General features: G+C 39.2%; 1 protein-coding gene across 3 annotated transcripts in view; it reads right to left on the bottom strand.

Annotated features, from left to right (window-relative positions):
• rttn (rotatin) overlaps positions 1-12,060 on the bottom strand; it is a 43,452-nt gene extending 31,392 nt beyond the window's left edge. For 2 of the 3 annotated variants that reach the window (XM_061805510.1, XM_061805512.1), the window contains exons 1-12: positions 11,823-11,994; positions 11,319-11,506; positions 11,044-11,233; positions 10,860-10,949; positions 10,149-10,239; positions 9,887-10,001; positions 9,182-9,344; positions 6,998-7,160; positions 6,696-6,880; positions 3,068-3,183; positions 1,831-1,986; positions 1,550-1,762 (exon numbers count right to left, since the gene is read on the bottom strand). In XM_061805510.1, coding sequence (XP_061661494.1) covers positions 1,550-1,762; positions 1,831-1,986; positions 3,068-3,183; positions 6,696-6,880; positions 6,998-7,160; positions 9,182-9,344; positions 9,887-10,001; positions 10,149-10,239; positions 10,860-10,949; positions 11,044-11,233; positions 11,319-11,506; positions 11,823-11,853 — 1,701 coding nt within the window. In that variant the 5' untranslated portion in view covers positions 11,854-11,994. Of the gene's footprint in view, positions 1-1,549; positions 1,763-1,830; positions 1,987-3,067; positions 3,184-6,695; positions 6,881-6,997; positions 7,161-9,181; positions 9,345-9,886; positions 10,002-10,148; positions 10,240-10,859; positions 10,950-11,043; positions 11,234-11,318; positions 11,507-11,822 lie in introns of all 3 variants that reach the window. The other variant, XM_061805511.1, reaches the window with a different exon arrangement.
• Between the last annotated feature and the right edge of the window lie 1,220 nt (positions 12,061-13,280).

Genomic DNA, 13,280 nt, shown 5'->3' with positions numbered 1-13,280 from the left:
CAGTTGGAATCAGAGTGACTTGCACGCTAAATGGGCTAAAATGCTGGGAAAAAAAAACTTTCAATCATTAACTGACCAATGAGTGATTGGGCTAGTTCATTCATATACCTATTTTATGGCCCGCTAATCCTCACAAGGGCTGCGGGTGAGAGAGAGCCAAGCCAACTTGACGTTGGGCGAGAGATGGGGGACACTCAACTGGTCTCAAGCAAATCACAGTGGGCGGGTGCTAAACTAATTTTTCTCGTTGGACACGTAGTTACGTTTTCCCTCATGGAGCCATTAAATGTTTAACCTCATTATATTATTATATACACACAAAAAGTTGATGGATAAGTAATTTTAAAATTTGACATCAAGGATAATTGTTTAAATGTTTTTCGAGTTACTATAAAAAGCGGTTTGGTAACAAAAAACTACTTTTGCAATACCGCAACAATTTGAAACTTCAGTATGGAATTGACTTGATTTGGTTTTACAGGCCACATAAAACCAGATCTAGCACCAAAGGCTATGAGTTTGATGACTTTATTCTATAACCTACATGTTGCATCTAAATGTACGTTGGACAAATATTTCCCGACAATGCTCAAAGCGAGGTCTATATAGGCATGTTAAATGTGTTTGTTTTGGTTCACCAGGCTCAGTGACCTTACAAAGGTTCATGGTTAAATGAACAATAATTCCTACAGACACGTTCCAAACTCTTGGGAAAGCTTTTTTTTTCATTTTTTTTTTAATTTTTTTTGTTGTTGTCATCTTATTTTCTGTAACGTTACCAGAGAAGAGTATCAGTAATGAGAGCAAACAAGAAAATTTTATTGGAAACCACAGACCTGGAAACTGAACTTGTTGGCTCTGGCCGGGCAGTAGAATGAGCAACACATAAACAATATTTTTGCTCCCTGACAAAGCCTGTACCTGATCTTACTGGTTAATCAAATACATTTGTTTATATACATTTGTCATTTATCAATGAATATAAATTCTATTAATCTGCTTCAATGCCCTAGAAAAACACATTTTTTCATTGTTTTTAATAACAAAAAAACCTAGCCCTGTATTTGATTTTGGGATGGCAAGAAGATGCTACAGCGATAGCCAATGGGAGAGCATCTCTATCGCACTAAACAAACCAAGATCAAGATACAGGATGTTTACGTTCGATGGAATTTGGGGGCTGGGAATCTAGCACCTATTTCTTCCTTCCTTACCCTGAATTTTCCTTTGTAACAAGAGAAAATATTTTCCGAGCAAGCGTTCGTTCATAGAGATGCCATTGAATATAATATGCTGGTCTTTGAAGTGTAAGCATTCTATTTTATTTTTTTATTTAACAGTGACAGGTTTCTCTTTACACTTGTATGACAGTTAAAATATTACACAAAGCAATACATTGCTGTATATTTTATAAGGAAGCCTGGACAAATGAATTCATTTTATCTCATTTTACGTGGAAATTTTTGTTTTGGAACTTTGACAAGAATCACAGAAGGGATTGTTTGAAATTTGAGGTCTCAATGTATTTTAAGGTGACATGCATATATACCTCATTCTTTGCCTCCTTGAGGAAGCAGCAAGTGGATTCCAACCACAAAGCAGTTCGGTTCACTCGACTGTACAGCTCATGGCTGTCAGAGTTCAACTGCTCCACATAGGCCACTGCAGTTTCTTGCATGCTGGGTAGTGCCATTCCAAATGACTTGTCCAGGCACATGTGAAAAATAGCTGTTACTGTACTCTCTGGGACATTCCCACTCGCCTGCGAGATAAAGCATTGAGCATTATTATTAATAACTTTCTATAGCGTTAAGTTGGTACTACACGCACCTTTTCAAGAGGAAGTATGGTCTGCAGGTACTTAATGGTGAATACAGCAGAGCCTGTGTATGCAACTCTGTGGTGGACTTGAGGACTGCTGCTATTGTTCTGGTGGTAACTCAGTACATCTGCTAGTAGGTTCATGCATGTTTGCAGCTTCTGCTTCTAAAATACACAGAACCAAGAATGTTGTTCCATCACGTGACTCTTCACTTCACACACAAGGCAAAGATAGTTGCTGAAAGCTAAGGGAAATACTTGCTCAATCCAGATATACAAAAATGTATGTAAAGCAGGATTTGAGTGCTATTTTCGTACAAAATACAGATGCATCCATCAGACAATGAAGAAACTGGAGCAATCTATTCTCAGCCACTTTGTTCCATGAGGAACGGTGATTAATACCAGTAGGGGGCAGTAAGTGTCTTGTTTATTGTTTGGTTGGCGCAGACAAGTGTGTTCCCACAGGACAAAAAAACTCAAGGTCTGCCGCACAAAACTGTGCTCCATATAAATATGACAAAACAGACCGCAAGTCGTTGAATGGCATGTATTAAACAGCAGAGGGCCTGAGGACTACCTGTCTTGACAGTGTACAGTGTGAGCAAACAAGCAGAGGAACATAATCTTTAACTGAGGATGAAAATATGGTTCTCAGGATAAAAAAAAAAAAAGAAAATCTGTATAATATAGCTTTTATTGTTATTTTTTTAAATTGATCCATCATTGTTTGATACTGGAGATGGAACCTATGACAGCTGACATTCAGCAGGCACACTACACCCTGGATTGGTCACCTGTCAATCAAAGGTCTAAAAATATACAGGACCTCTATTATTTTCGGCATTTCTATTTTGTATTCTATATGTATATCCGCATCCAGATTCTATTACCTCTTCCTCATCTCTGGGATTGTCTGTTCCAAAAATGTGTACATCTCTGACTGCATCCAAATGTTTGGTGAATACCGTACCTATTTTATTTACAGTATGTACACTGTATAAAGCTAAAACAGCAACTAAAATCTTTTAACTCACAGTATGTTTGTTCTAAAATGAAAGTTTGTACAAGATCCTGAATTTCATCTTGCTTAATCACACGCCACGTTGACTCTTGAGTAGCATATGCCTCTGTTTGTGGCAATTTGCCTGGGGGCAAAATCCAGTACACCTGCCCCTCCCCCATCTAGTGAAGCTCATCTATTCATCCTGCATAAGAGGCTGTCACAAGATGTGGTTTGACTTGCCAGCTCCATCCCCACCAGGCTGTGATCGTCCCAGACAAGTTCACAGATGCTTTCACCAAGCAGGAGGACGGTGTCAAACAGCAGCTCCAGAACACAACAGAACACACGTGAAGCATCTGAGAAATACAAAAGAATGAGAAGGACAGAGAGCTTTCTTGACAAGTTACTGGTGGATTATTTGAAGTGCTCTTTTCCCATATGCTATAAATCAATTTTAATATCAATGTATTTGTTCACCCAGAACTGCATATTTTACAAACATTCATTTTATCATTCATTTTAGAAGTCTCAGCCTTAACGTAGCCGCAAAAGCTCCGAATCCACCCTCACCCCCTGCAATATCTCTTGTGGTTGGCTCTCTTGTAAAGTGGCATTCCGCTGTATTCTCCAAAATGAGAAATTTAAAAAAAATAATACATGACCTCAAAGTGCTACCTTGTGGTGCAATCTATGTAGTTTGTCTGATATTTTGACAAATGGTTACAAAAAGTTGATTAGTTACTTTGTATTTACTGCACATTCCATCTTGCTTGATGATGTTTATTAAAAAAAAAAATCTATGGTTTTAATCCACCTTAGAGGAACTATCCAAGGAACCCTTTTGATGCAGTCAAAATGTAGAATTTTGAGGGGGAGCTCAGAAAACCTGCCCTGTAAGATGGGTAAAACATTGATATGTGAACAACAATGTGGCGATGTCTGAATGTGAGGTCCAGTCCTTTCAGATTTTCTATTTTATTTTATTAATTATAAAGTGTTTAACAAGGAATGCCTCGCTGAGGTAAGAAATCTCCTTTAGAACAGTGTTCTGGTCCACAACCGCAAGTAAAGGCATGTCACCATATTTAGTCAAATCTGGAAAACAATCAACTATCAAAGCATTTACAAACTGTTTAATCATCATCCACCGCCCTTCAAATTACTTTTAAAAAGATTTAGAGACCTGGCTTCCTGTGGCCCAGCTCTTCCCGCAACAGATTCCAAGCTGCAGGAGCTGTACATCTAAAACTCAATTTTCCCCTTTCAAGTCATACTTGAGGAACAGACCGCAAAAAAAATGTCTTGTGAATGAGTAACAGAAGAAAAAAAAAACGGTAAGTCCCAATATTTCTCAGCCTAATTTAATCACATAGGTAGCAGGGAAGGGAAGCAGATTTGGAATTGCATTAAAACATGCCAGTCATGTAATAGTCAGTAAAATCCCAGCTGTGATGCTGAGAAAGTAATTGTTTCCTACAGTATGTTAGCATGCTTGCTTTTAGCTAATTTAACGCAAGAAACAATACTCCTTAGTTTAGGCAAAGAATTTGTCCTCACTGATTTGCACATTTTTATGTAAGACGCTTATGAAAACCACATTGAGTATGTGGGATTTATCGAGCCTAGTCGCATATCTTGCATATGTTGCGCAAAATGACTTAAGTTTTAGTGGGCCTCAAAAGATTTCAAAATGGGCAACAGCACTCTTTTAAAGGAAGACTTTGTCGAGACTATTAGGAATGGGAGCACACATTAAAAGTTAGTAGATGAGGGTTCAGTGTTTCTTTTCATGCCAGAGTTATCCACAGATTTCCCTGAGAAACATCTTTAAATTGGAAAAATATTATCGAAATTCCTCTCTCGCTCAGACATTCCAATAAGCCCGGCTGGAAAACTGACAGCCAATCAGCGTTTGCCACGCCTGCAGTGCTTCCTGTTCAGACCCCCCATTGCTCGCTGATACGTTTCACCGAACACAGAACGTCCACTATCTGGCATTTTGTGGACGATTTTTGCGAAAAATAATTACAAATAAACAAAACAAAAATGGCATGATTTACAATGTTGAAGCCTGGGCGCTTGAGCCAGAAGACACACATCCAATACTTGACGTATTTTAGAGGGGGCGTGGCACTAACGACGAACAATAACAGTTCTATTATATGGACCGCAGAGATTTGATGCTTTTCTGAGGAGTTGGTTTTGATATAGAGATTGTACGGCAAGCGTCACCAGACTTTTTTTCCCCCAAATTGTACTTTTCAACCAGTCAATCTCTCATGAACAACCGGCGGGAAGGTGGGGGGGTGGTGAAGCGCGGATCGTTGTAAATAGTAACCAGGAAGTGTTGTGTCCTCAGAGCCAACAAAGTGAATGTGACAGCGAGTCGATGCTCTGTGCTATTACTATTTCCACTAATTCCACAAACAAAACAAAAATAATAATGTACAATGTTCAAGCGTTTGAGCCAGAATGCACACAAGCGGAAGTCGATGTGTCGGGAGGAGCGTGGTGTTGACAACAATAACAGTCCCATTATATGGACCACGGAGACTTGATGCTTTTGTGAGAAATTGGTTTCAATGTAAAGATTATACAAGCAGGCGTGGCCAGGCATTTTTTTTCCTTTCCCAAATTGTACTTTTCAAGCACTCCGTAATTCGTGTTAAAATAATGGCGGGGATGGTGGGGAGGGGTGGCCCATTGCGCGCATCGCCGTAAATAGTAACCGGGAACAGTTGTGTGCTTACATGTATATATCCATCCATCCATTAGCTGCACGATATTCGCAGGAATGCTGGAGCCTATCCCAGCTGTCAATGGGCAGGAGGCAAGTTTCCACACACGCAGACACGGGAAAAACATGCAAACTCCGCACACGGAAGTCCGAGATTGAACAGCTGCGCCTCATAACGTATGTTGTTGCTTTACCGTACCAGCACAAGAGGCTATTACCAGTAGTGATTAAATGCGTGCAAATTTCCCCGCTGATGAATGAGCCTCAACTGTGACAACCCCAATTTTATCCTGTCAGGTTGATCCCACGGGAGGTTAAAGAAGGATTATTAATTTGGGTGCGTTCTCTCAGTTTTGGTGCAGAACAAGTCGGCATCTTGGCTAAGCTAGAACGAATGGTCTGTAATGCTAAGCACCGGAGACGTCAGGGGGGGAGTCAAGGATGTTTCTTTCGGGTTTGGCTATGAGAGCTGGCACATATCCAGATTTTGCTTGGATTTCAAATATGTTCTTTATTTTCCATATTTTTATTTCAATTAATTTCCAAAATATATGTAATAATAATATTACTTCACATTAGAGGGTTTATTGTACATCTGGAATTTGGGGAGAGTCTTCCTTTAAGTCTAGTTTAGTGTTTGATTTAAATAAAATGTCAGAAGATAGGCCAAAAAGATTGCTCACTTTTCTTTAAATTCAACTACATTGATGTCCTGTTTTTCTTAGAACAAAAAGACTTTCTTAAAAGATTACTAAATTCAGAATGTTCTAATTTGCCTGAAAATATGAGGATTTAGAATTTTTAAAATGATATATGTATACATTAATCGAGGACTCTATATTGCCCTTAGATGTGACTGTGTGTGGGACTGTTGTTTGTCTCTATGTGCCATGTGATTGGCTGGCAACCAGTTCATGGTGTACCCCGCCTGCTGCCCGATGATATCTGGGATAAGCTCCAGCACTCCTGCAACCCTTGCGAGGATAATAGTGTGAGGATAATAGAATCTCAACACATTAAAATGGCATGGCAAGAGCAAGTAAACTTTTATGGCATCTTTCACAATTTGGGGAAAAAGGTCTTCATTTGGATAGTGAGAGGTATGTGTGTTTGTGGAGGGCAAACTCTTACCCGTCTTAAGCAGCGGTATTACATGCTCCAGGGTCATAACAGTAAATTGAGGTAAAGTGAGCTGCTGCAACCCCATCTCTGGGTCATCTTCCACTCCCAGGTCAGGCAGCAACAAGAGGCCTACATCTGCAGGAGGCGTCTGTCTGGCTGGATGAGCTCCAGCTGCACTTCCATGTGAGCTGCCACTGTATGGGCCAACAGACGGATGGGAAAGAAACATGAGCTACTCAAGTATAAGACAGACCTATGAGATGTTAGTAGATCATGACAGCCAACATACAAATAGCTATTTAGATGCCCACCTATTGGAACCAGCATCTCCATCTTGGCCATCACCCCTCACTCTCTGACCTGTTCCACCAACAACAGATGGCCGAGGAGAGCACTCCGCTGCTGGGGAAGAAGCCTGTGAACGCTGGGTCGTCTGTGCTTCCTGAGAGTAGGAGGAATTCTGGGACACAGTACCTAAACAGTCAAAGCAAAGAAAATTTACATTTATAACAGAGATGAAAGTGGACTGTCGTGAAAATTCCTGAAAACACAAATGCGAGCACGGGTGGGGTCCAGGGGCATGCCCCCCCCCAGGAAATTTTTGAAAAAAATGGATGGCTGTGGTACATTCTGGCGATATCTGTGAACAAAATTCAGACAAAAATTTAAAGTAAAATTCATAAAAAAGTAAAAGTCCTGACCCAAAAAAAATTGGGCAGAAATTCCCCAATGGCCAAGCCCAGAATATTTTTGCCCCCCATCGCCCTATAACTGGATAGGACAAAATCACATTTGTCATTAAAATATGCAATCTTATCTCAAGACAAATGAATTAAGTGAACTATTCAGTCAAAAGAATTGTCCTTTTTCCCACATTACACATATCATAGTATAGATATAGAATATACACGAAAATGTATCCTAGAATTTCTACACCGTACAGCAAAACATGTTAAAGAAGTAGATCTGTAGTAATTACTATTAACGTTTAAGTCTCAAATTACTTACGTCGCATTGTACTGATACACTTGACCACATTGCTCACTATCTTAGATAAAGATCTAGTAATACTTATAGTATAATCAGTTGCCTTTAATAATTTGAGATATATATATGTATACATGTACATAAACACAGTCACTCAAATTTGAAAAATGTACAGGTATGGTGAGTCATGCTCATAGATAAAGTTGCGGGTGTGATTAGGGATGGCCTTAAAATAACTTACTGAATTAATATAACATAACTGTAAATTAAAAATAAAATGAACAAATACATAACTAAAATAGAAAACTAAAATTTAAAACTCAGAAAAGATAATTTCCAATTTCAACTGATATTAGTAGAACATGATATAAAACGGTATTTAAAATTTTTTATCAATAAAAATTCTTGCTCTGACAAACTATCTGAAGAAAAGTTGAATGCACTGGCCTGTCAAGGAATAAACACGAACGGTCTATACCCGCAATGTTTGGAAAATGTTGAAAGTTTAGTTCAACATATTGTTGGGGAGGGGGGGTGGCACGCACCACGGGACTGCCGTACATAGGAGGCCGGCTTGCTAGAACGTGCCTTTATGTGCATGTGCTCAACGTATTGGCCACACCTGAATCAAGCGACAAGGTGGATGATAGTCGAATGTTGTTGTTTAGTTTTGTTTTGTTTTTACGATTGATGCATTAAGCATCCCTGGTGTAACTGAATTTCCTTTGACATGGCTCATGACGTTGATGACTTTTGACGTAAATGCGCTCGCATTATGTGAAGCAGTTCTGAACATGCGCTTTCGTACATGCTCCGTACATGCTCAGTACGGTTAACTTGCATTTTCTGTTCCCGCGTGAATACCGGTTGTTTTGGAGCAGGCTTGTTTAGTTAACAACTTTTATGAAATAAACACGTAAATTAATGACAAGACCACACAAAATAAGCGATGTCTTCAGAGAATTGGGCGTTACTGTTACTAGTCTTAGTGCCTCAACGTGGCTACGCTCGTAAAAGCAAAACAACGAACTCAAACGCATGTTCGTTCAATGTTGTCTACTAATATCCGAATTAATTTTAAGCTATTTTTCCTCAACTTTCTGGAGGAATTTTCATGAAAATGTAAAAATCCTATATTCTACCTTTTTTTCTGTAATAAACTGTAAAGTTGCAGATACTGATTAAATTACAAAAATTCTGAGGGAAGTATCGTACATCCTAAAATGGTGGGACTGTAATAAATGCCATGCTTCATCACTGGTTGCAGTTCACTATAAATAAATAAACAATGAACCTTAAATAGACGAGACAGCTCCCTTTTTCTTCATGGGGAAAGTAACGTTTGCTATGCATGACACGTCCATATATATATATATATATATATATATATATATATATATACACACACACACACACACACACACACACCTGTATATATTGGCTCAGCTAACTTGAATATTAAAACAGAATGCATGCAAAAGACGCAAAATGCTGTCACATTAACTCACTGGCAGCACCTCCTTGCTTGGCAGAGTGGAAGCTCGGATCTCGATGAAAGCGCAGCCTCTGCCTCAGCCCCGTGCAAAGCTGCCTCAGGCAGGAGAGCGCCTGCAAGTGTAGGTAACATGCCTTACCTTTATCCGACCTCAGCCTCAGAAGGGACAGAAGACTCTGAGGAGAGGAAGACTTCATCAGAGAAGGCAATAATGACTTGACTGATTTAGGATATTCGGCCTCTGGAAATACACATGGGTGTGTGCAGTTTTATGGAGACTACTAGTTTCTGGGTGTTTAAGATGAGGTCATGTACTACTGGTCTTTTTAAAAAATTACATGGACAAAGTTGCAATAAAATTCAATCTTCAAAATGAGCGGATGCAGTTGAACAGCAATTTAGTTCAGTAATGGGAGGCTAAAGAAATTTATAAAGAAAATGTTCTTTTTAATGATTAGACTGAAGCATGAATGTTTGCCAGCACTGGTATTTTTTAAAATGTAGATTTATTACTGTCGTTGAAACAGTGTAGAACTGTGCTTCATCATACCGAAAGCTGTTTCAAGTATTTTGGGTACATTATTGCATAACATGAGCTGGGTGAGACTCTCCAACAGTATTAAATCTCATTTAGAATGTCCAGGTAACTACACAGTATATTTTTCAGCTTGGTCAAGTACTTTAACTTCCACCCAGAGCATGTTTTAAAAGTTCAAACCTTTGCAATATTAGGCCTCTGGAGAAAGATCTCAGCAGGAAAGTCCTGCATGATAACATCGCACAGTAGCTCACACGTGGCCCGGACCAAGTTGGGGTTACTGCTCCTTAAAGAACTTCGACAAAAGTGTAAGTAATCATCAAAATGTGTTGGACAGTAAATAAACTGCATTAGTTCATAGCGTGAATTCATAAATCACACACACTGCAATGATTCTATGAAGCATTCAAATTCATATAGAAAAACACTAACTGCCTCTCACCTTTCATTGGAAGACAGAATGTGTCTGTCAGTGTTTGTCAAAGACAGCCATGGAAACACAGAGAACTTCAAGCACTGCACAGACTCGTGCACTGTTTGAGAAAAAAAATGGTTTATGACATAATGCAACATAGTGGGAAATTTAGTGACAGCAAATATCCAGTGGAACCTTCAAAATTGAACACCTAAAAAGTGGTAAAATGTGGAGTACAACTATAACAGAAGTTCAAATTGGGCTACAAACAAAACTTGCACGTCGAACCATCAGTTTGTAATGTCGGACAAAAAAATCTTGAGTCCAACGAAGTGAGCATCGAAAGGCTTAATTACACAAGTGTTTCCCTTTTCTTTACCTTGTTTGTGATGGAGAAGTTTGACAATAATAATAGGCGCTAATAGTATCACACACACAAACACCTTCAGTCATCTGTGGAGTGTCTTCAAAGGCTAAGTATTTTTGTAACTTTATTTTAGTTTTACTTACTTTTAATACAGAATGGTTAACAGTTAACTTGAAATGAATGACAGTGTGTGCAATGTGTTTTTGATGGCACATGAATTGATGTATTTTACATAATTTCATATGATAATATTTGCTTTGAAATTGCAGTACAAAAGTTGTTCTGTAGATACATATATACAATTGATTGTGATCAACCTTGGTGGCTCCATTGCATGATGCACTAAGCAAAAAGAAAGTAAAAATCAGTGCCTGCAATCTTCAGAGGAGGTACATCCGCATTGTTCGGCAATTGCTTCTGGAAATACCCAATATTAGGATGATGCTCATCGGATGGTAAATCTGTGGGTATTTCAGATATCACACCACATAGGATATTCAAAAAATCATCTTCATCTGTATTAGTTTACAAACTATTTTTCCAAACTTGCAGAACCTGTTGTAGGTGTAATGTGGAGTCCAGGTGTGCAGACCGTGGTGCGACAGGGGCTGATCTCAGGTAGATGGAACAGCTGGTCCAGGATTGCATCGATGACAGTTCGAAGTCTTGGTTCCACATTAGCAGACAGTTGGGAGAGGAAATCCTCCGCATTTACATCTCTCAGCATTTGGGCTGCACTTGGATGCTTCGAAAAAAATCAAACAATGAAAGAAACGAGAAACAATGATGACATGAAAAACACAGAGGACCTGACCTCCATTCTAATCTACCTTTGATAAAGTAAAAAGTAAATTTAGGACTTCCTCTTGCATTGGCACCTCTGGGAAATTGAACCATTCCAGGAGATACACAAACAGCATCTTCTCTTGAACAATATCAGCAATGGAAATCAGAGAGTGCTTCAGCTTGGAGATAATGCTCTTCAATGCTCTCACTCGTATCTCCATTAAAATGTGGCCTGTAGGTCACAGAAACAAATATTACATTTAAAACAAAACATCTGCCTTTTGTTGCTGTATTTTGATTTTAGAAACATACAAGTTCTGCGTTGAACGATTTTGTTAACTTTTGTTTTGTTAACTGCCTTGGCTAAGAGTTCAAATTTGTTCAAAGGATGCATACATACAAGAAGTAATATCTAACATACGAGCCGCAACATATTTCAGGTAAAAAGTTCATCTTTATAGTTCGGCAGAATGCAGATGGCACCGATAACTGGCTTTGCATTAAACAGCCCACCGAGCAACCTTTCATAAAGCTAACACTTAGCCTACCCATTTTCTTGATAATGCCAGATAATTCCATATTCCGTAAGCGCCGCTTTTCTAGTTGTTTAAATCATGCGTTATCCAAGCACGGATGGGGTTCAAGTGAGTCAGTTTAATAAATCAATGTTCCGCTCGTGTCAGGTAAAACGCAGTTACCCGGGTTTGTTTTCAACATCCGCGCCAGCGTCACTCCACTTCCGGGATATGAAATAGGTGCATTCAGGGCCTTCAAATGTGTAGGAGAAAGAACACCTTGTCGCTCTTCCAAAGGTTATGTTTGGTAAACACGTTTTTTAAGTACAACTGGAGAATCAAATGAGATACAGTTCAAAAAGTCTGCCTTTACTGGGATGTTACTGCATCATGATCATAATTCCTTCTATTGTGATTGTAAAGCTGTAAAAATCCATTTCTATTGTCAATTTGTATCATTTTTACCCTATTTAATAGAGACTCCATCGATCAACTCATCATCCATTTTCTGAGCCGCTTATCCTCACGAGGGTCAGGGGAGTACTTGGGCCTATCCCAGCTGTCATTGGGGAGGAGGTGGTGTAAATCCTGAACTGGATTTCAGCCAATCGCAGGGCACATGGAGACAGACAATAGTCCACTCACAATCACACCTAGAGGCAATTTCGAGTGTCCAATTAATGTTGCATGTTTTTGTGATGTGGGAGGAAACCGGAGTGCCCGGAGAAATCCACGCAGGCATGGGGAGGACATGCAAACTCCACACAGGAGGGGCTGGGATGGGAACCCCAGTCCTCAGAACTGTGCGGCCAACGCCTCCAGCTACTCCATCGTGCCCCCCCCCCCCCCCAAAAAAAAAATGTTTTATTTTCACTAACACACTGACGGAGACATATGATCGTGTTCTAAATCATACAGCTAGAAACGAATGGCACTGAAGTGCATGATTGTGTACTGCAGTACTTGTACTGATAGTACGCTTCAGATTTGTGTTTTATGAGTTGACAAGGTGATAATTAACAAATGTTTCTGCATGTAGCACATTTTCTCCAGACACCATGATGTTTTAGGGGGCATTAAAGGTGAAGAGGAAAGCTTGTTATCTAAGAGTCGTTATATTATAAAAGTAAATACAGAAAAAGCATGAATGGTAACTTTCAAAGGGTATTTATGAATTGTAAATGGTTGTTTTTAATGAAATAAGGCTAAACCATAACCAAAATACTATAAAATAAATAAATAAATAGATACCGCTGTCTTTCCAAAGTCCTTCCTTGTGCAAAAGCAGTCCCGGTGGTCGTGTTGAGGTGTTGGCACTCCTCCACTACATTTTGGCGGATTAGAGAAGCCACAAAAGTAAAATCAGTCAAATTAATACGAGTTCATAAGTGTTGTGAAAATAATACTGCATATAGTGTAATGCCTTCCTGAGAATCACTAGTCCACTAATTCTATTTCTATATTGACAAAGGTATCTAACTAAAAAACATT

This window comes from Syngnathoides biaculeatus, chromosome 19 (assembly GCF_019802595.1).
Source record: "Syngnathoides biaculeatus isolate LvHL_M chromosome 19, ASM1980259v1, whole genome shotgun sequence".
NCBI lineage: Eukaryota > Metazoa > Chordata > Actinopteri > Syngnathiformes > Syngnathidae > Syngnathoides > Syngnathoides biaculeatus.
Note: the sequence above shows the minus strand (reverse complement) of the source record. Positions and strands in the feature narration are given on the sequence as shown.